At 39.2% G+C, this 23,533-nt stretch overlaps 1 protein-coding gene across 10 annotated transcripts in view; it reads left to right on the top strand.

Annotated features, from left to right (window-relative positions):
- Positions 1–16,999, top strand: part of Foxp1 (forkhead box P1) — a 487,831-nt gene extending 470,832 nt beyond the window's left edge. For 7 of the 10 annotated variants that reach the window (XM_019209347.2, XM_010636145.2, XM_033757028.1 and 4 more), the window contains 7 exons: positions 62–263; positions 368–447; positions 1,040–1,141; positions 4,428–4,549; positions 6,134–6,203; positions 10,721–10,887; positions 16,324–16,999. In XM_019209347.2, coding sequence (XP_019064892.1) covers positions 62–263; positions 368–447; positions 1,040–1,141; positions 4,428–4,549; positions 6,134–6,203; positions 10,721–10,887; positions 16,324–16,468 — 888 coding nt within the window. In that variant the 3' untranslated portion in view covers positions 16,469–16,999. The remainder of the gene's footprint in view (positions 1–61; positions 264–367; positions 448–1,039; positions 1,142–4,427; positions 4,550–6,133; positions 6,204–10,720; positions 10,888–16,323) is intronic. The other 3 variants (XM_010636137.3, XM_010636153.2, XM_033757029.1) reach the window with 3 other exon arrangements.
- Positions 17,000–23,533: the final 6,534 nt, after the last annotated feature.

Raw genomic sequence — 23,533 nt, 5'->3', positions numbered from 1 at the left:
GGGTTTCCTTGGTTGCTCTGCTTCTCTAAAGGTTTTCTACGCCATGTTCTCTTCCACACAGCTCAATCTGGTATCAAGTGTCACACTCTCCAAGTCCGCATCCGAGGCTTCTCCACAGAGCTTACCTCATACTCCAACAACTCCAACTGCCCCCCTGACTCCCGTCACCCAAGGACCCTCTGTCATCACCACCACCAGCATGCACACGGTGGGACCCATCCGCAGGCGGTACTCAGACAAATACAACGTGCCCATTTCTTCAGGTAGCTACTCCATTCTGGCCTCTTACAGAACTGTAACATGGAATTCTTGCCCATCAGCCCCTTTTTAAAAAGTGATAATTAATAGGACAATGATTCTTATTTAGCAGATATTGCGCAGAACCAAGAATTTTATAAGAACGCAGAAGTTAGACCACCATTTACATATGCATCTTTAATTAGGCAGGTAAGTAAATAACATGAATGTGAAATTATATCAGAAGGTGTACATGTACAAGGATATATTGATGAAGTAGATTTAAAACCGTTTAGTATGCAAGCATGCTGAAACCTTTTCTATAAGGTTTTTTAAAATTGTAATATATAACATAATTGCTTTTGATTAAGTATTACAATACGATGTGATTATTAGGAAATTCATTTCACACAACAGTGAAAATGAGCCTGTTTAAAGATGGCAAGTCAATTATCACAAGCTACAGTAATCTCTGATCCCTAGAATTAATCTGAGCTCTAAATAATTACTGAGCTTTAATCAGCTAGTGAAATGTTTTGCATTTCTCTTTGATTCTGCTTTATGAATGACTAATAAATTAATATTTCTGTACAGAAACAGAAATAAAAACTCAAAACAATTAGATAATTCCATTTTGAGTTTTGCTATTGAACTGTTAAATACAACCATTAATCTTAGATCATTTTGTGAAACCTTTCTTAGGAGTTAGCTCTGAATCACAGTTATTTTTTATTTTTAAGAAATTGTATGATGATTCTTCTGAATTGGTCATATATTACCTTCTCATATTTTTGATTCACAGGCCATTCTTGAATCTCCAGAAAAGCAGCTAACACTAAATGAAATCTATAACTGGTTCACACGAATGTTTGCTTACTTCCGACGCAACGCAGCCACATGGAAGGTAAGCTGCCTCTGGGGCCTCAGTTAACCTTGGATTTTGATCTTTATAAAGCAGAGTTTGATAAAATGCAGTTATTGGGCTACAAGAAAGTTACATTTATATTGCTTTAATACACTAAAAGTACCCAATTTATAGGAATATTTGATTGGGAAAGCAAGTTCCATTGTGGTTGAAATACTAAGATGGGAAACATCCATCATATTGGCAGGAGATATGTGGATCGGCCAGCCAGGGGAGCTCTCTCTCCCCGCAGCTGGAATACATAGAAAAAAAAGGCGATGACACTTGTGCCCTTATATTGAGATTGTCCTGTTACGTACACGGACCTCATACTGTTGGGTGATCAGTGACAGGCATTTGTAGAGAGGCAGAGGTAACCTATGTTTTCTCTCTGGTGAAAATTATCAAACTGAACACAACATCCATTGGTTGGATAAAAGCTCATCGATGCAATTAGTACAGACAGCTATGCAGTATGAATATTAGCACTGTAAATTGGATACTTCTTACAGGACAACACAGCATTGTAAATCAGGAGATTGTCCCTCAGAGGTTCGTAGATAACCTGAGGAAGAAAAGTGGCCTCTAAATCATGGAACTTTATTATAATACCATTTGCTAATTCCATAGCTCTGTTAGATGCTCCCCAACAGTGCTTGTGGTCACATGCTCAGCAGTGGGTTCTAGTGTCTGTTATTCTTGATTATAGAAGAGGCACAGGCATTCTGACATGTGTGTATTTTTACTCTCTCCAATTCTAACCTTTGTACTCCAAAATATTTAGACACTTTTAATACATTTTAGGATTGCCTAACATGATAGGGATTTATTATAGGATACAAGGAAAACTTGCATCAGTGAAAAATGCACCTTCCCTGCCAGTACCTTAATTTTGTATGGGAGAAAAAAAAACACATTTCCTCTGTTAAGTTTATGATAAGTGGGCATTTTAAAAGAAAAGGAAGCCAGGTGTGGCACCGCACACCTGTAATCCAAGCACTTTGGGAGGCTGAGGCAGGAGGATTACAAGTTTGAACCCAGATGGAACAAGTTAACAAGACCCTGCCTCAAAGAAGATAGAAAGGGCTGGGGATGTAACTCAGTGCTCAGGATCCATTGCCCAGTACTGCAGAAGAAAAAAAGGTGATATAACCATAGCATTAATTCACTAGACACAAGGGCCCTGACGGAAACGTGTGTTCAAGATTTTGCCCTCTTCATCTTACTTCAGAGGCTAAAATACATCTTTAAAAATAAAGAAAATAGAAAAATGAAACAGACTTTTTCTTCAAATTGCCTTTTATAAATACCAAATGATCAAATTTTAAAATAAATCACTAGTATACATTTAAACTCAGATCTTCAGATACAACTTTTTCATTTTTGTAAAGTGCAGGAAAAGGTGTCATTACAAACAACCCTAGATGAAGTAAATGACTCATATGTACATATCATTTTCTCTGTGTGTCCTTGTTGGTTCTGTGATCTTAGACAAAAGATGAAATGCCCACTTTAAAGTTATGCGTGAAAAGAGCTCATTTATGTTTTTTATGTTTTTTGAAAACTCTTGATTTTTAGTTGCTTTCTGCTAACATGAAGTTCTGTAAAACAAAACTTACATTTTGCCTGTGGATCTTAATTACATGGCTGTGTCATTTAGCCAGACATATAGGAATTCTTGTATCAGAAGTGACTTCATAGCTCTTTGAGTTCTGTACATTTTGATACTTATTTTAAAACATCAGTGATCAGAGCAAAAGCCATGTCTCCTATATGTACACCTGCTCTCTACACATTCTTGAAGGAAATTTGGCTGTATTTGTTTATATCTCCTCCACGTTGTGCAAGGAGGTGATGTTTAGGATTTTATACTATGCCTTTGTGCAACTCAATTGCTTGAAGGCTGGATCACAATTTTATACTCAAAGTTTACCCTACCAAGTAATAATTGTGATGTGCCAAATATTTTTAAGAGTTTTATTTTTAAGCAAAACCATCAAGATTTTAATCAAGAATATCCTTTGATAGTCTCCGCAATACAATGAACCTACCTCAGTTACACCGATATTATTCAAAAACTCTTTGGGAATATATCCCATGGATTCTTCTTGTGAGCAGTTCACCACACCATGCACTGAAAGTTCTCTTTGTCTCAATATTTCTTTTCAGAAAAAGAAAAATTTATTTAGTCTAAATCTTCACAGTCACCAATGATTGTCCCAAAATGAAAAGATCTTTCGAGATCTCAAGATTTGCCACCTTTATTAAATTCAGAGAGCGAATACTACAGGTGGTGGATAGAGAGGGGTTCCGGGTACAGGATGGCTGAACAGCAGCAGCATTACTGAAGATGAATGAGGACTTAGAGTGTGTGAGGTGCATGCTCCCCCTGAGGCACTTGCTCCGGTGAGGCCCAACAGTAAGCCTGCATCAGTCAGTTCAGTGAGGCAGGACTAAAGAGGAAGCTGTGCTTGGTTTTGGACCCAGCCAAAGTTGTGTATTTTTCTGAAACTCAAAGGGAAGATGAGATGCTGAAAGCTGCTCCCTCTTGAATTGAGAGCCCACTCTATGGTGGATTTTAGTAGATTATAAACCTGAAGGGTCTCAGGTTTGGCATGGCCAAAAATGACTTTGAAACATTTGTGTGCAGAAGCCTTGAACAGCAAAAACGTACTCATAGTGAGTGCCAGTGTTCTCACAGAGTAATAGGGAAATCAGACAGGCCTTGGTCACAGATACTGAACCCCTGGTGGTTAGTTCACCCTCTGATCCCTCTAGCTGTACAAGGTCATACTTAGTAGTAAAATCCTGTTTCGAGTTCTCCTTAATAAAACCTGTGTGCACTTTGAAAGGCAGGTACCACCACATAGCTAACATTAACTAGGTGCTCATCTTTCATGGTTTAATGAACCACCCTTTTCAAATTGAGAGGTAGATGACTTTCGAAAGACTGGTTCTGTGTCAGATATTCTGGAGTCATAGTAAAAATATATTCGGAGGTGTATTAAGGAACCTATTTCAGGGCTATACGCATATTACTAATATTTTCTCTGGTTAGACACAACCAGAGACTAGATTAAAATACCAAAGTACAATTAATTTATACTTTTGGGGCTTTTTCATCAGAAAAGACACTCTCAGCCACAAGAATGCCCTCCATGGGGGTAGTAGCTACAGTTCTGGGGGATGGTTTTACAAATGTGGACTGTTAGGCTGAATGTACTGCTATTGTTGGAGTCTTTTCTTACAGAAAATGTAAATGTTCTCTCTTTTATACTTGCTGCAGAATGCAGTGCGTCATAATCTTAGTCTTCACAAGTGTTTTGTGCGAGTAGAAAACGTTAAAGGGGCAGTATGGACAGTGGATGAAGTAGAATTCCAAAAACGAAGGCCACAAAAGATCAGTGGGTACGTCCACCATGTTTGAACTTCTTAGCCTAGCTTGGATTGTGCTAACAAGTATAATGTAGAGGCTTTGGCTGCTAGATGGTGTTAGACCAAAGAACTGGTTTCACATTGTCTCAGTTAAGGGAAGCAAAAAAGCATTTCATCCCTCCTGTTTTGTATACCCACCAGTCCCCCTGCCCTGCTTGCTGGTCTTTGTTGCATCACATGCTAGTAGCTTTTAGGTGGCAATGCATATTAACCCTCACAAACCATTTGCTTATGCTTATTGCATTTTATTTTCTTTCTCCTGTTCCCTGTATTGGATGTCTGTTCTGCCCCCAACCCCGTCTCCTTTTGTTGCCACTTCATCTCCTTTGCTGCTGCTCCTATCCCAGGGTGCCATTCGCACCAACCTCTCACTGCATAAGTGCTTTATCAGAGTAGAGGATGAGTTTGGGTCCTTTTGGACAGTTGATGATGAAGAGTTTAAACGTGGCCGCCATATTCAACGAGGCCGTCCTCGCAAATACTGCCCCGATGAAAACTCTGACGAGCTTGTCGCACAGTAAGAGCCTTTACTTGCTTTTGTTTTATTTTTTCTGCTGTTGCTTTGGCTTTGCATGGTTGACTCATCCCATGTAGTTTTGCATTTCACCAAGTAGCAGTGCCACAGCTTTCTGCAACGAAACTAAATTGTGTGATTTGTACATGTATTTCTCTTGTTTCTCTTTGGAACACCAGTGCCTTGAATAATGCTTTTTTGGCATCTTTAATGCAAATTATCAATTGTGTTTTGATTCAGCAGCTTGCAGGGACCCTGTGACTAAATATTTGTGTGACCCATAATTCCTTCAAGTGAAAAGGAGATTTTTATGTAGAGTTAAAATGTGTATGTGTTGGGATAACTTTGTTTATTCAGTATAGTGTAGATATGATTGAATAAAACGTTCCAAGTATAGAGAAAAATTATATGATCATTGATAAAAGTTCATTGATGAATGTAGGTAATTTCCTACTGGAAATCATTTAGTATCTGTTGTACAAGTTTTACAAGTTTTGAGTAATTTTAGTTCTTACTAGGCCTAGGATCTCTTAAGTTGCTGTCTTAGCTTCCTTTGATCAGTGGATGCAGAGACAGCACCGATCATCCCATGCTTTTGGGATCTGGCACTACAAGACAGACTGCAGCCCACCCTCCCACTAGCTCAGCACACCCTTCCTTCCCCAGTCAGAGTGCCTTGGACAGTGTGTGGTCAGAGGAGATGTTCCCCTCATTCCCAGGACCCCCTGCAGTGGGCTCTTTGACTTGGCAGCCCAGTCCCAGCTGTCTTCCTGTTGGAGTTGAGCAGCTACTACAAGGCAGGAGTCTCTAAGTCTTTTCACCTAAGCTAGAATTTTATGTGTATTTCCTTGAATAGCAGAATCTGCGCCCAGCAGACAGACCAGTCCTGTACAGCAGGAGAGGGAGAAAGCTTAACTTTTCTTTGGTTAGTGGGGAACGTTTCAAATTTGGAAGGCTGCTAGTAAGCTTAGAACAAAATTTAGCTAGGAACTCATGGGTCGATTGTGTTTAACTTTGAGTTTCTGTCTTTTTTTCTCACACAGTAACCCTTCCCTTATTAAAAACATGCAGAGCAGCCACGCCTACTGCACACCTCTCAATGCAGCTTTACAGGTAAGATTAATGGCCATCCCGAATGTGCAGCAGAGGCACATGTCTCCCCACTCATTTCAAAATATATTAGCCTCGCTCTAATTAGATATTAAATTTTAATTCCGTTAAACTTTTTTCTTAAGTGCACAAAGCATTGTGCTCCCTGGAGGCAAACACATCGGGCTGCTTCAGCATTAGCAGGATGCTTAGCATTTTGAATATTGTGGCAAAAAAATTAAAAGTTCACTTATTAATATTTATCAGCAGTATCATAATTTCCATCCTCTTATTTCAGAATTTCACTTGAGGCAAAAATACCACAAGTGTAATTACTCTAGCACAGCTATTAATGTGCTGGATGATAGGCCACTGCATCACATGACCTTCTATTGTTCACAGGTTTAAAGAGAAAGCAGAGCTTTGTGTTACTCTCTCCCGCTTCTTTTAAAGTCCTTTTTTAGTCTTGAGTTTGTCTCACTTGAGGTAAACTATTATTATTTAAACAATAGAAGTGCTTAAGAGAAAACTCTGGGTATCCAGCAAGTCAGTCAAGATTACATAACAACTGCGTAGAATGTTTGTTTCCTGCATCCGGATGAACCACGCACTTGCTGTATCACCGGTGGTCCTGGGAGAGGACTGCACCAGTCTGAACAGGCGGAGATGGCAGCTAGCGTGAGCCCTGTATTTATCGCACTTCCCAGGTTGTCTGTCCAGAACACTCGCACATCACCTGAGTACCTGGATGTACTGCTTAGGTTTCCCCGCAGAGGGAGAAGCACCCTTCTAGTCAGTGCTCCACTGTGTTTGCCTGCACAGACTGCCCCAGCAGATAGGCCCACAGAACCTTTGTTACCCAGATGTAGAGCAGTTGGACGCTGGTAATCTAACACCACTTCGGACTCTCTCACCTCATGTGTCCCCGAGGGGGACACTGGTTCTTAGATTCTGTGCTGGCAGTTCCCTTCCAAATACATAAGCAGATTAAAAGCTTCTTGGGGTAAGAGCAGCAATAGAAAACAAAAAAACCTTAAAAGGGATAATGAAAAAGCGGTTGGCATTATGGCAACAGGATAGGAAAGGAAGAGATTCTGTGACAGGAGCCTGGTTCTTGGTGTTTTTTGAGCAAATGTTAAATATTTATATTATTATTATCATTCTTATTATTGCTCCGGGGATCGAACTCAGATGCTTTGCAAGGCAGGCAACAGAACCACTGAGCTAAATCCCCGGTTGAGAGCAAATATTTATTGAGCACCTACTCTGTGCCCTACAAAACTGTTTTTGCCTGATCTCCAGCAGCTTCTTAAGGCTCCTGATGGATATGCCTCTTAGACAGTCCAGCAGCAAATTCACTGAACTTAGCATTTCAGTAATTATATTTATTTTTAGCCTGAATTAAATTTAATAGGAGAAACTACTTTATGTTTCTTTTAATCACTTGTAGTTTACACAATAACTTCAGAAGAGTAAATGAAAGCATGCTTAGATGCTGCCACTGTAAATATCATTCATTAGTAACTTACTTTCCCTGGAGTCTCGTGTGAATTTAAAGACAGCACTATCTAGAATAGTATTAAAATGGTAAGCACATTTTACATTCATGATGCAAAAATAAATAAATATATGATCCTCCATCCTCTAGATTCCTTCCCTTAGCTATGTGACAAATTTCAATTAGTACGCTTTATCATTACAAAACTATTCATGTCTCATCTCCAAGCCATTTGCTTTTTTGCATCTTCTTTATACTTCCTTGTTCCTGTGGCAGCCAAAAACCTTCCTGCTATTTTCCAAGAACACTTTAGTCCATAACAAGGCAAATAAATTGCTATAAATTCATGGTTTGAGGAGTGGATTGTTTCCCTCTCCTCTAAGAATTTGGACCCTTGATCAGTAGACAGTCCATAAGATAACTTTCCACTATGCAAATTAAATAAAAGATTCTACCAGCAGGCTTTCTTTTCCATTATCTCCCATTTCCATTTTTTAAGACAAGTAAAAATACTAATGGAACAATATCTTTAAAAAATTACTAGAGCAACATAATGCATGATATACAATTTATAAAATAGGACAGCAGCATCCACTACAGAAATAAAACATGGAACTTGGGACAGATTGCATTATGCTCTGAAAAAGTGAAGTAACTAAGGGTAACCATAAAGCTTTGTATTTATAGACTGCCTTTCCCCTGCGGAACTCAGGGCAGTTAATGTTCCCGGAGCAGTGGTTCCGACGGACTTCTGCACCATTACTTAAGCACCTTCCTTTCTTTGGCAAAGGTGACAGTTTGATATGAAGCCACATACTGTGTAAAGGATAATTTACATAATTAGGTCCATTATAAAAAGTGACACGCCTGCTACTAAGGGGACACTGACTACAGAGAAACACTGTTAGACATCAGCAGTTGGTAAAAATTTTCCAACCTGGAATGGGTTGCTCTGATTATTACTCACCGAGGAAGTATTCAGGAGGTGCAATGGTAGGCTATGCAGCCCTGTCTTGTTTGTTAAAGGGACGAGGTGGTTTTCTTCACGTAGCATCTTAAGAGTTGAGGATCAAACGTAGGAAGCTGGCCTTGTGATGGCTTCCTTTACGGTGGCAGTTGGGCCTCCACCTGTGTTCTAAGATTCAGTCTCAATCAGAAATGGTTTTGAACTCTTTGAGAGCCAAGAAGATAGATAATACTTATCCCAAGAAGGTTACCACGTCTACAGAGTGACCAGCTCCTCACAGCACACACATTCTTAGTCATTTCAATTTTGTCTTTCTCAGTTTTTGACTTGGCATCTGCTAAAATATTAAGCTAGTTGCTGTCCCACTTTTGTCCCATTCTGACTGCAACGGAGTGGGTCATGTGAGAATTGATCTACTAGCTTTTCCAATGGAAAGCAGCTCAGCTGACAACAGTCGCAGCAGAGTTTCCATGACAGGGAGAGGTGCGACCACTCTGTAATAATAATTATTACTACACCAACTGCTTTGCCCAAAACTGTGAAAATGCTTCTATTTGTAAGAGCTCTATTGAAAAAAGTACTTAATGCAAATTATTTGAAACAATAGGAAAGTGGGGAACGTTCATTAAAATGAGATTACCATGTTGGGAAATAGAAACAGGAAATTTTCCCTATTTTTAGAAGAAAGCAGATACATTCAGAAGTGGAGGAAAGGAAAAGCTGAGGGCTTGCAGAGGGCTCAGCTTTGAAATCATCTATGAGGCAACACTGGGTTAAGTGGGTAAGACCTAACCTGGTCTTATTTCTAGAAGGTATTTCTGGCTTTGGAGTTTGTACAGTGAGTGAGGCTGCAATTGTCACAATAGGCAGGCACCCTGCCGCCCGCTTTGCTCCCTTTTCTCTTCATATTTGGCTCAGACCTTCTCTTTATTGCCAGGATTTCTGGAATAGTTTGGACTCTTGCATGACGGCCAATTGAAGTCACCATGCCAGATTGTCTTGTGATTGTACTTTTTTCTCATTCGGATGGAAAAACCAGGCATAGTGTAGTCTGCGAGAGGACAGTTTTGATAAATCTTGGCCTAATTACAGCTGCCAGTTTTTCAAAGTCTGTCCTCTTCAATAAAATGAAAAGTCGCTATATTGTAATCACTTACAAATGAAACAAATATGAACATTTTAGTCTAAGGGTATATTTGACTCCTGTCTCCTTTGTAGGCTGGGTGGGTGGCCATTTTACTCAAAGGTAGCAGGCTAGGAAGTAAATGGTTTCCTAACATAGATGTAGGTGGGGTTTTCTTCTTCCATTTCCACACCTTTTTTCTGACACTCATTTGGAGTGATTTTGTCACCTTTAATATGGATGTGCTTAGGCACCAAAATGAAATAAGATTCAGAGCTCCCTTTTTGCCAGAGATTTTTCTTTAGTCCTGAAATCCCAGGTGACTGCTGAATCTGAAAGATTACACAGTGTTACCCTCAATACTTTGAGAAGTATTCTCAAATTTCACTAAACAGATTAAAAAATCATTCAAATGGAAATGGTGGGGGGGATAAAAATTGATTCCAATTCTATAATCTTTTCCTTTTCTATAGGATCTAAGGAGGTAAATGTTTATGGAAGTTCTCATAAATTTGAGCAGTATGGCTAGAATAATCTGATCAAATCTCTGCTATCCAATAGTGGAGTCATCAAAATGGATAAAGAAATGAAAATTCCATTACATTTCACTATGATCTAGAAATATTCAGTTCCTCAAGGAATCAGATATAAACCTCATACTAAATACCCCAGTCTAAGCCATGTGACTGTGCCAAGCATGACCAAATTCAGTATTTACTCTTCCCAAAGGGCACTTTGCTTCCTCCAGTTAGCTTTTCAAAACCAAAACCATGCTTGGGGCATGTGCATGAGTCACTTTTAAAGCAGTGTCCTTCTACACCTCTTTGGAATTCGTGTTTGCCAACCATGCTACAATGAATTTAAACTGAAGGTTATTGAATACACCCATAATTCATAGCTTCCTTGTCTTGCATACCCTGTGTCTTCATAAGTCTTCTCCTGGTTGATGGCAGGCTTCGATGGCTGAAAACAGTATACCTCTATACACTACTGCTTCCATGGGAAATCCCACTCTGGGCAACTTAGCCAGCGCCATACGGGAGGAGCTGAATGGGGCCATGGAGCACACAAACAGCAACGAGAGCGACAGCAGTCCAGGCAGATCCCCTATGCAAGCTGTGTGAGTATTACCCGCCCAAGTGGCCTCTGCCTCAGACCCCCAAGCTTCCTGTTTTGTATGCACATAATCCCTTCTTCTATACATATATCTATACGCATCACACACACACACACACACACATACACACCTTTCCTATAGTTCCTAATTTCCTGCAACCCAGGGAGAAGTTTGTGCTTCTAGAATTGTTAGTGAATAAAAAGATTATTTGTTAATTTTCCTATGAAAGTGATCCACTTCATCTAACCTAGAAGTGCACACAGCAATAAAACAGAAAATGTGTTTGCTCTTTTTTCTCTGCTGTATATCTCAGGCCAGTATGTATACCTCGCTATAGTTCACTCCAAAATTTAATACGCATATCTGGAAAAGCTTGCAGTTGATTCAGCATTCAGACATGCTGAACCTAGCAGAAAGAAAAAGATGCTTGTTTACTCAGTTGTGTGCTAAGTTTAACCGCACGAATGCAAGGCTGCAGCGTTATTACCAGGCATTAATGATGGCACAAATGAAAGGCGGCGTGATTTATAGATTGCTCTTAAAATATCAAAAGGAAAATTAATAGGAGCATTAGAGTAGCAGACGGCAGTGTAATGAGTGCGCGTATAACTGCATAAAGTGATGGCCGATGGTGACCCATGCTGCATGTGAATGCCACCAGGACCAGCAGACCACGAGAAGGTGAAGGCCACCAGGCTGTGCCACCCTTGTGAACAGGTCACAGGAGAGATTCGGTGCCAGTGTAATAACCCCCTTGCTTCCATGAACATTTCTAGAACAGAAAAGAAACCGTGTTATTCCAAGTGATTGGATTTGCAGGGGATGCTGTGGATGACAGTCTGTCCCTTTTAGTGCCTTCCTGCAAACCCGGGGCCACTTTAAGTGAATAAACCAGTTCGGTGCTTGCCATACTGTCAGCTCCTGGAATAGGCTACTGTCTTTACATCCTGAACTACTGACCAGCATCTTCCTTTAAAATAATTTAAGTGATAGGAATGGAAAATATGACCTGTAGCAATTAGGAACAGGATGAATTGTCATCTAATGACAAAAAAAAAAGTCATCTGCCAGCCTAATTGGAGGGTACAGGGGACTCTGAAATTTGATTTTCTGGCATTTGCATTTCATGCCCAGGGTGCTTTGAAAGGGATCCTTAAAGATGAAATAATAGTTTTTAACTTATAAGAACAAGTCTCTCAGCATTTACTTCACAACATTTTAAGAAATTGTTTATCTTTCACAGTAATGCTGTCGTATTTCACCCTTTCTAACGCATTGTGGTGTTTGACTTTATTCTGTTCACACTCACATTCATCTTTAAATCATGCTCATGGCAGGACTACTCACATAGTAAGGAAGTTCAGAGAAAATGTAGATTGGTGTATGAGCTACCTGAAGAAATATTCATCAGAGCAAATAAATGTCTGAAGTTACTGAATGGAAAATATATTCTTTCTCTTGTTATTTAGTACAAAAGACCACTAGAAAGAAAAAAAAAAATTATTTGGATAGAAATTTCACAGGCAACACTTTAGAACCATACTAATTTTACTACACATAATAAAGTCAACTATGAGTTCATTTAACAACTTTGAACTAACCCCAGTGTTACAAACAATCTTGTTTTACAGCAGGCATCATAATTTTAAGTGAAACAATCGCTCAACTGATTTTTTTTAGAAGGGAAAGAAAGAAACCCTGTACAAAGATGTCAAAATGTGCTGCTCAGATCTCAGGACTATACCGTGTGCTAAATGGAATTCCATGCCAACAATAGATTCCCTGTGCCTACTATCAGTGTCCTAGATGGTTACTCTTTTTCACCCTGTTCTTCCATTAAGCGAATTCTGTAATGACATAGTTTCCCTCCTTGTCTCATGCATTACCCTGCTATGGTGCAAATTGTTTTTTAACTGTTCCAGTCTATTGGAATAAATCAAGCCATAACTTTACAGCAAGTCTTACAGGACCTTGTTATAATGGCAGCCTAGCTAATACCCAGTTTTGAAACAGAAGTCTTCATTTTTACCCTTTCTGTGACACTCACATACCACTACAAATTGTTTCTCTTTTTCAACACTAGAAAGTAGTCACACGGTTACGCTTTGGGGCATTGCACTTTTATCCAGATAGGAGCTAAAGGTGCTATAAAGCAAAGTGCTCCGCTCTGTCATGCACCCCTAGAACACAATAGCTTTAGACATGAGGCAGCTTTCTTTAAGAACTCTTGTGTTCCCAGAGTGGCTAAACAAAGGAATTACTCAGGGGGAAGGGGAATGTGTGGCTTTGCACAGGTATTCACTGGTAGCCTTTTAGGAAGTAGATGTGGGAGAGAAAGGGTAGTGGGGCTTCATGTCTGAAGACTTCATGAGGCACAAGTACACTGTAAGCCCCAGTTTCTAGGAGACACTGGCTGTATAAGAAGCCTTGTCTTAAGTAGTTTGCATTTTACACGAAAATCCATTAGTTTCCTGAGACACTGTATACCTCTGCCACATTTGCTACATGCAGGGTACCTGCTCAATCCAAGAAATGGGCTTGAGGTGGGATTTCATATTTCTGGAGTTGTCAAGGCCTTGCCATCTAACCTGGTTGTCACATGGGGTACAGCTTTAACATTCGTCAGACACCCAGTCTGTCAGGCACTCCTCAGACACATCTAGTGAGCCTGAGTCTGGGTTTGTAAATACTCAGTGAATTTAGGGGAGAACAAAATAATCTCTGATGTTGTGAACTCTGTTTTGTGGAGACTTTCCAGGTATCTGGATTTTTTTTTTTTGCTGTTGTCATGCCCAGCTTAACAAAACATCTGTTATAGTCTAAAATTATAAAGCAAGAATTTCATTAGGACTGTTCTGTTCTGACAGCCCATCCTCATCCTCACCCAAAGCTTTTGTATTGCCTTATATCTAAGGTTCGTTTATAAGCCTAAAAAGATTAATAAGTCTTATAGCATAAAATAATAAAAGTAGGAAAAACGTTTATCTGGAAAATAACATTTGAGCCTCAGCACATGGCTAAATAAAAGATTCCTATCCAGTAGACATTACAAAAACCACGCAGTCAGTGGAGATAGAGGACGTGATTTAGGAAGTGAGGATTCTCTACAGTGAAACTAAAAGTGCAACCTAAAGTGGTCCTTGTTACTAATCCAAGAAACATGGTTTAAAATAACCTGCGCATAACCCAAATGGGCTAAGCAACAAATTTTTTAAAAATAATGCTGAGTACTGATGAGATATTCAGTTGATACAGCCCTTTTGGAAATTAATATCACAATAAATCAGAAGAACCATAAAGATGTTTTGGCCTTTGCTCCTCCAACAATTCCTTTCTTAGAAATTTATCTAAAGAGGTAAATGAGCAGAAGCAGAAAGATTAGTGTGCTTTGCAAACAGTGAAACAGGGACAGAAGATGAACCCAGAGGCCCAGTAGTTAGGGACCAACACATTAAAACAGAGTATGCTTGCGTGACCATAAAAGTTATAACTGAAAGGCTAACAAAGTAAACATACACCTGCTGTGTCTGTAACATATAAAATAGGATTTGCAGTAGGAAGACAGGCAAAAATAAAAACTAACCTTAATTAGCAGTTTGTTAGTTGTGTTTTTTTTAAAGGAATGATAACCTAGACACCTGGTTGATCCCAGAGGAATGTCAAGGACCTATCACAGCGGACCTCACAGGACCCTGTGTTTAGGAAGACATGTCGCTTGTTCTGATGTTCTGTTCCTCTCTCAAAATTTCTAATTTTTGCACCAGGGACCCTGCATTTTCATTTTGCACTGGGCTTTGCAGATCATGTAGCAGGCCTGGGTCTGATTGCAGAACCACAGATAAGACTATTAAAGATTAAAAATAGATGGAGAGCCACATGTAAAAATGTACTGTAGGACAACTTTGCACCATTTGTTTTTTTGCAAGTTTTTGTTAAGAATATTTTTAAGGGCCAGGGATTTAGCTTAGCGGTTCAGTGGCCTGCCTTGCAAGCACAAGGACCGAGTTCAATCCCCGGTACCAAAAAAAAGAAAAAAAAGAAAAGATATTTAAGAAGAAAGCTATTCATCTGCCATCGAGCCCCCCAAACTCCCTGTTCACTGTGCTCATTTTAGAGTCAATTGACTCTGGAGGTTCACATCTTCAAGGGCAGTCCAAAGCACTCCTGTTTGTCTTTAAATAATTCAAGGGGCCTTTGGGGTTTGCATACAGCATCAGTTATTTAGGAAGCCAACCATTCCCAGGACCACGTCTTATTACTAATACTTGATAATGTCAGTTTTAAAAAATCCCCTCTCTGTCCCAGAGATGGGAGCATTTTAACTTAAATGGTTCCTTTACATATCAAAAGCCCTGCAACAGAAAATAATTTGTATTTGCAAAGGATCGTTGTAAATATGATTTACGAACAACATTTCTCAGTTGTTAACAGAGTGGTTTTGTGTGATCGCCCCACCATGCGAACCAAGTGCTGGTCCTTAATGAGAAAGTTGGCAGATCTCATCGCAGCTGCGTGAGTCCTGTGGCCGCTACCAGCCAGGCCTCGTGTTTTGCCTTGTTTACAGCTGACAGCGTTATTATTCTGATTGGGGCTCTGCTTTCTTATCATATTGTTGTGTTGAGCGAGCCTTTTCCTTTCCATTTGTGTTTCCTGGCAGGGCTTTTCTTGCCTTATTGACAGTTTGTAAAAATATGCATTAATTTGGAGTTTCAAGCATGTATCATGGTGTCTCTTTGCTGTGTTTGCTTGAAGTTGATTAATGATAGAACCTCGCTTGGGGTCGTCCTCTGGAGAGTTCTTTCACAGGTTCTGCATGTTAACTAGCAAAGCAGAACACACAGCAAGCCACGATTAGCCCAGCCTCTGCACTCAGTGGTCCCCACAAACTACCGTTATATTACAGATTCTCATTTCACGTAATTATGTGAAGATTGGTATTCATCTACCTAGGATGTCACGAAGGGGCCTGTTATCTGGGCTTCCAAGTGTGTGGTCCAAGGACCAGCAGCAGCAGCAGCAGCACCAGCCTGCTCGTGAGCGATGCAGAGTCTCAGGCCTACCCCACAGCCTGCTGCTCTCCACACTGTATTTTAACAAGGTCCTCAGGTGATCAGGGTACACAGTAAAACAGGAGAAATGCTACTGAGGAAGAGAAGCCAGATTCTTCCAGAGATCATTTGCTCTAGCCTGTCCAAGAGAACTTGTGAATTCAGGAAAATATGCTGTCTTTGGGCTCTCCAGCAACGAAGCTGCTCACCACATGTGGCCCTTGAGCACTTGAAATGGAGCTCATGCAACCTAGAAAAGAAGGTGCCGTGGGCAAGGGCTCTCACGCTGGACAGTGCAGCTGTATAGTGTGACTTTTAGGCCGCCTCAAACACAAGGGCTGCACTGTGCTGGAAAATGCCCCCACTGAACTTCTTCTCTCTGTTTCTCCAGGCATCCTGTACACGTCAAAGAAGAACCCCTTGATCCAGAGGAAGCTGAAGGGCCTCTGTCCTTAGTGACAACAGCCAACCACAGTCCAGATTTTGACCATGACAGAGATTATGAAGACGAAGCAGTAAACGAGGACATAGAGTGAACCTCTGGGTGGGCCGACCCCAAGAATGAAGATTGGGGGAAAAAAAGCAAAACAAAACACGTCAAAAAGTCAGCAGTGAAATTGTTCTCCATTTGTTGTACAGTCTGGAGGATTTTCACTACATTTTGACAACTCTGAAATGTGTTAACTCTTAGTGCCATCAAGAATCCCATTTGGGAGTATTTTTGATTTTTCTACTTTTTGTTGAAAAAAGGAATTTGTACTCTGTGCATTGGATGGACTTGTTTGGTACTTGGGATTTTCCTCTCTTAACAGTCAACATCAGTGTTGTAAATTTGCTAAACCAATTTACTTTTAGCAGCAGACTTTGAACTGTAGTCCTGCCAACGCTGGACTCTTGAGGACACCCGACTGAGCTTGTGCACCTAAGCTGCAGACCAAGCCTTTGCCCAGAATTTAAGGATTCCAATGGACGACCTATTTGCACAGTACTGCATGTTGATTATCACTGCCTTTACTTTTTTTTTTTTTTTTTTTTCTTTCCAGCTTCCAGTTGGGATGGGGAAGGCCTTTGTGTTGGGGTTGGGGGGGGGGGGGAAAAAAATTATCCCAAACGTTTTAATGTATTGCTTTTTTTTTTTTTTTCTTTCCAGCTTCCAGTTGGGATGGGGAAGGCCTTTGTGTTGGGGTTGGGGGGGGGGGGGAAAAAAATTATCCCAAACGTTTTAATGTATTGCTTTTTTTTTTTTTTTCTTTCCAGCTTCCAGTTGGGATGGGGAAGGCCTTTGTGTTGGGGTTGGGGGGGGGGGGGAAAAAAATTATCCCAAACGTTTTAATGTATTGCTTTTTTTTTTTTTTTTTTTTTCTTTCCAGCTTCCAGTTGGGATGGGGAAGGCCTTTGTGTGTGTGTTGGGGGGAGGGGTGAAAAAAATTATCCCAAACTTTTTAATGTATTGCTTTTTTTTTTTTGCTTCTACTATACCATTTTAAGTTCTGACCTCAGGCCTCCACTTGGGCCCATGGCCTCTTGGAGGCTTAAAAGTTTTCTGTACCTTGTGATGAATGTTAATAGGTGTTTTTATTATACAAAGCTGAATGTCATTTCTCGTTTGTAGTTTTCTGTCACTCATTCCATTCTCCTACAGACATCACCATGTTTCTCTAAAGTCAGAAAACATTCCGTTTTGGTCTTTTTCTAAAAGGTCCCAAATGCTGCACTCTCTCTACACATGAAGGTCCTCTCATACGAGCGTAACGTCCTGCCAGAAAGAGAATGAATGACAGAAAAAAAAAAGAAAAGAAAAACTAGAGACACACACTAGGAACAATGCAGACTCATTCCACAAAGCAGTATTGGGGTGGCAAGGGAATTTTCAAATTTTCTTTTCTTTTTCTTTCTTTCTTTCTTTCTTTCTTTTTTTTTTTTTTTGATAGTAAACATCATTTAAAAGAAATGCCACAACATTCTACCAGCACGAGGAAATAGAGGCAGCACGAGAGTGCAGGAATAAAAAGCTCCTAATCAGACTGATACTAGGCCCAAGGAAGGCGTCCCTCCTGTAACCCCGTGGAGAGGGCTGCAGACTCTGTTAAACACAGCGAGGGTGACTAGGGAGGGTTGTTTTGTTTGCAGAATGACCAAAAGCCAGCTTCCCCAAGCAACTTTGCTGAACATGGTGATGGCACTGAGTTTATACATCGTTTCAGACCTGCTTGGTGGCATTAATCTGTCTGAATGCAAATTAGACTTCAGATTGAATTTGCTACGGGAGTTAATGAGGACTGAGTTCAGCAATGCTAAAGTGTTCATTACAAATGTGCAAACTTGGTACTGCAGTTCGGTTTGTTATGCAATTTTTTCATACCACCCCAGTATCAGAAAGTAACAGAGGACATCAGAGAGACAGGGGCTCCTGTCAGCCCTGAGCTTCTGGGGAGCCTCACAGGGCCTGGGGAACGTGACAGTTCTGGGCCAGTCCAACCTCAGTCCTTCCCACCCGTGCACACTTCCACTTGGCACCCACTACCCTCACGTTTATTTATCTAGGACTGTAGCTTTTGTTTTTAGTTTGAGAGCCTTTTGGAGCTTAATTTATATGCTTTGTACTTTTTATTTCTAAAATTACCAAAGATATTTCACAAAGGTAAATTATGTTCTCTGTTTTATGCTTTATCTGATGAAGCCAAATATCCTCTTATTGTTGATCAAAGGAGGCGAAAGAATTTAGAGGCAAATGATGAGCTGTAGGCTATTGCTAACCTGAGAAAGAGAACTGCTCCTTCATCCTAGAGTAAATTCAGAAGACCAAGTAGGTAATGGAACCAAAGTTGTTACTTTTTTCTAGTAGTTTTTTCTGCTTTCTCTTTTTTCTGTACCTCTTCAGAGACCAAAACTCAGTCTTACATAGAGAAATTGTGGGGCTACTGAAAATAAAAATAGGACACAGTATTAGTTGTACAGAAGGAATGGAGTCCCATATCAAAGAAAAAGAAATGAATGTATGCCACCAAAAATTAGGTATAGATAGTAGAAATTTGGAAAAAACAGAGAAGCTTTTGTGATTGAACTAGACCGTATAATAGTATTTCTAGAATTAAAAGAAGAAAAACAACTTTAGAATGATTGTATGCCACTTTTGTTTAAGGACTGTGCTATGATCGCTGCATTAATTTTGGCTTACCTTAGCATATATCCTACAGTTTGGGTTGTTTTTTTTTCCCCCTGTCCTTTTTTTGTTTTTTGTTTTTGTTTTCATTTTCAGATAAGGCTTTGGTCGGCATTTTTAATTTTTTGAAAAAGAAAAAGTAACACTCCCATTCACTCAGAAGCTTGGTACAAAAATGTCTTTTGCAGTTGCTCTTGAAGCTTTACTCTGCTTTCTATATCAAGGGCAGTCTGTGGTCACTCACGACTTTTTTTTTTAAACTTGTGCAGGCAGCTTCATGATGTGCAGGCAGTAGCCAGACAGGGTCATGGGAAGGGGGCCCTGTGCTTCTAAACTGAGTGGTTGCTGGTTAGTTTGGTATTCAAAAGAGGATAAAAATCTGGTAGATTAGTTCATTCTCAGCATGTGTAGCTAGACATGAGTAAAGATAACAGCATGAGAAACTGTTAGTACGCATACCTCAGTTCAACCTTTAGGGAATGATTAAAATTTTTAAAAAATACATTTCACTCAGTTGCACTTAGTCGTATGTCTTGCATGCTTAGTCTAAAGACTGTAGCAAAAAAAGAAAAAAAAAGAAAAAAAAAAAGAAAATTAGATTTTACACATCTTTGCAGGCATCACAGCCCTGCGGAAGAACCAACTGAAAAAAAAATTTTTTTCTCAGGCTTTACAGCAAGAAAACGTCACTATGATTTTTACAATTCTGATTCTGTAACCCTTGGGGATATCTCAGTCGCTTCTTTAGGATGGGGTTTATTATGTTGTACATATATCCCAATGTGTCTGTGTGAATCTTTGTCTTTTTTGGGGGAGGGTGGAGGGTGGTTCTTTTTTTAGATACTGTTCCTAAAAAGGAATAAATGCATACACTTGTTTGTCAAAACACCTTTGCTTTTTGTGCAACTGCTTTATATTAACAATACTAAAAAGTATCTTTGGAAAAAAAAAAACTACTGTATGTAATGGAATTGCAGAATATGCTGCACATGTATTTTATTTAGTTATTCTTGCTTTAAGAATATGGATGACATTTCCTGACATGTGGAGGGAGAAACTCCCTTTTTATTTCTTTAAATTGTAACATAGTTGACAGATTTTTTTTTTTCCTGTTCTCATTGATTGGAGCATTTTGTACAGGTTTGTGTGTGTGTGTGTGTGAGTGTGAGTGTGTATGTGATCTAATCTGTTTTTTTATACATTCCTCTCCCTTGTGTTTATCCTACCACTGCCTTCCTGGCTATCTTTAAACAAGTTCATACATCTGAAAAGAGAAAAAAAAAATGTTGTTTAAAATGTTTTCTTCTGCTGCAGTAAATATTTTGCATGATGAAATTCGAGGATCACACTTTCAAAGTTTATCAATAGTGAAGTATTGGTTAATGGGGAGTGTTGGAAATACCGAACTTCTGTACACACACAAAAGAATTGTACAAGGTGCCAAGAAACAAAGACAATGTTACCTTTTTTTTCTTCTTCAGAGAAAAGCGTACATTAAGGAGAGAGTCCCCTGTGTGAGGTAAATGCACTGTCAGGAATGAGGATCCATCCTACTTGTCCCTAGAATCTGTCCTTAGAAGACGAGTTAGGCTGCCATATTAGACAGTAGTGAAGTGAACTATCAAGGCTTATTTACTTGAAGAGTGACTGTCAGTCCTGCTCCCTCAGACAGCTCTAACATCATATTCCTAGCATCCTACATCCCATCAGACCTGATAAAACCTTGTAGTCTAATCTAGTGTAAATCACTAGCTTTACAATAACCAAAAAACTCAAAATTACAAATACTTCATTTCCTTTCCTTTCAACAGTCCAGCCAACCTCTGTGCGCAAGGACACAAAGCTGACTCGACTTATAAGGATTTTGAATCTTTTGGGTTCCTTCTGGTTAATGGCAAACCTTTCTGATATTTTCGGTGTTTTACAACTCATTTTTGCACTTGTATCCTAAGAATGAGATTTATAATCCTAAAGGCATTTCGTGGGCCCAGCATAGCCCGTGCAATCTCTGTTCCCCGTAAGCCTTGATGGAGATGGCAAAGTCTGGACCGTCAGCATGGTGCTTCGTGTATATGTGCTGCCAGTAACAAGAACTGTTCTATTTGTTTTGTTTTGTTTTGATAAGGCATAAAAGAAACTCATTCCTTGACATCAACTGTAATTCCATCATTCCATGTCTGTGGATACAGACAATAAAAAAAAAAAAATGTGTAGTCAGTACTAATTACTGACATTATAGCATTCTCAAATGCAATAAAAATGCTGGTTGTTCACACTGGTAGTCCAAGTCGCCACAGCCTAAGTTTTTTCCCCTTTCTGACTTGCTGATACTGTATGTTAGACATATGCCGTGGTTTTATCACCAGCTGCTTCCAGCACAGAATTAAAATCAATCGTAAGTAAAAGCTTTCCTCATCAGGGAAGGCTAAAGCTTTTTTACTGGGGGTAAGATTTCCAAGAGAAGGTATCCACTGAGAGAATCGGGAAGGGAAGAGAGAAGGGGGGCGGTTCTCAGTTGAGGAAGCAGTGCACTTATTTCTCTTCATCAAATTTTATAAGGAAAAACAAAATGTTTAATAACTAGCATTAAAAGCAAACTAAAATTTCAGAGGAAAGCAATTTCATGAATAATTCATTAAAATTTCACATCTGCAAGATTAGTCATCCAAATAAAATGCTAATGTCAAAAACATGCACCGTCTATAATATTCTCATCAAGAAATCTTTTTGCATATAATGATAAATGCTTAGATTAGAACAAATGATTTTATAAAAATATCCTATCAAAAGTATTCTAGATAACTACATTCACTGGAGAAAACAGTTGAACTCCAGTACCTGAATGTCCCAGGAAAACCATCTTGGTTGAGATTTTATTTTTAATATCGTAACTTCAGAAGAACATTGCTACTTCTCTTTAGTATTCTATCATATGTATCCTAAGGATTAATGAATTAGAGCATCATCTTTCAGCACAAATTAAATTGCCAATATACTCAAAGTAGTGCTTTAAGCAGCCAAACCCATGTTAATGTAAAAACTTTCACACATGTAATTTCAAGGACATAATGCTTGATGGTTTGAAAATTAGCCTTGCATTCTTTATTGAGCAAAATGGCCACTGTCGCTGAGGAGCCGTGTAAATGTTCCCTCCCATTGTTAGGAGGAAAGCCCTATTAGGAAAGTTTTTTGCCTTGCCTTTTTACGAGTAGGTTTTGCCTGTAAGTTGCAAAGGAGGAGCCTCTCTTCATTGGCCACAATCTAGAAACCCTCAGTCTGACGATTAGTAGACCATTTAATTCTCACCTAGCCACCAAAAATACACTATCAGGGTTAACTGAAATTTACATAATTTCAAGGCTTTAGCGTATTAAATACTGGTTACAACAAAGTAGATAAGCTGAAGTGCTTACGTAAGTGAAGAGTTTTTAATTGAGTTTAAGGAATTATTCTAAAACGAACAGGCTTACATTATGTATTTCAGGCTTGCCATTCAGAAATACAAGGCAGCAAACCCAAAATAATGGTGCTTCTTTTAAATGGAGGCCTTTCTATAAAGAACATAAACTCAAGACTAATTTGACACCAAGATAAGCAGCTTCATGACACAACCACCTCCCACTGGCCCTTCCCAAAATGAGAATGCTAGATTCTAACCTCTAATGTTACATGTTTATACAGAAAGTAATGGTTACAGTTTATCTTCATTGTAGCTGAGTAAAATAAAAAGTACTCATTCTGATAAAATTGGGCCTCAAACTTATTGAAGGCATTTGTTGACTGATAAAAGGTTTAAGATAATTCACATTGGAGGGAAATTAAATACCAAAACATTGGTTTAACCATGGAACTAGATTATCATAATTTTATTTTTAAACTTATTTTTTGATAAATCATCTTTTTGCACTCTAAAGTCACGTATATATTGGTATTAAGACAGACACATATTTGAAGTTACTGTTTTTTTTTGTTTTTTTTTTTTTGGTGGGGGTCACTTTTAGGGAGGGAAAGAGACAAGCTTCAAGTTATAATGTTAATTTGAAGGTAACCGGCCTTTCAAGAATTAATTTCAGCCAAAGCAATAATCATTATTTACCAGCATGTGACATTTTTATCACTTATCATATTAGCAAATTTCCATTGAAAATGCTAAAATGGTTCGTCATAAGGCAGATAACTGCTCGAGCTGTAAAAATGACCAATACAAGTGCTGGTACTCAAACATTAAATTATACTGTAATTAATAAAGACAGTTAAACTGTCTACTAGCAACAGCAATTTAGGTAACCACATTTGATCGGCTATAAATTGTAACTACATTAAAATTCCAGAAATATTAGCAATATGGATTACTTGATGGAAGTTCATGCTGATCACCAACTCTCTTTTTTTTTCTTTTTCTTTTTCTTTTTTTTAAACAACGGAAGCACAGGTCAGG

The sequence above is a fragment of the Fukomys damarensis genome, unplaced genomic scaffold (assembly GCF_012274545.1).
Source record: "Fukomys damarensis isolate Sample0158 unplaced genomic scaffold, DMR_v1.0_HiC HiC_scaffold_28, whole genome shotgun sequence".
Lineage (NCBI taxonomy): Eukaryota > Metazoa > Chordata > Mammalia > Rodentia > Bathyergidae > Fukomys > Fukomys damarensis.
This window is presented reverse-complemented; position numbering and strand designations above follow the sequence as displayed.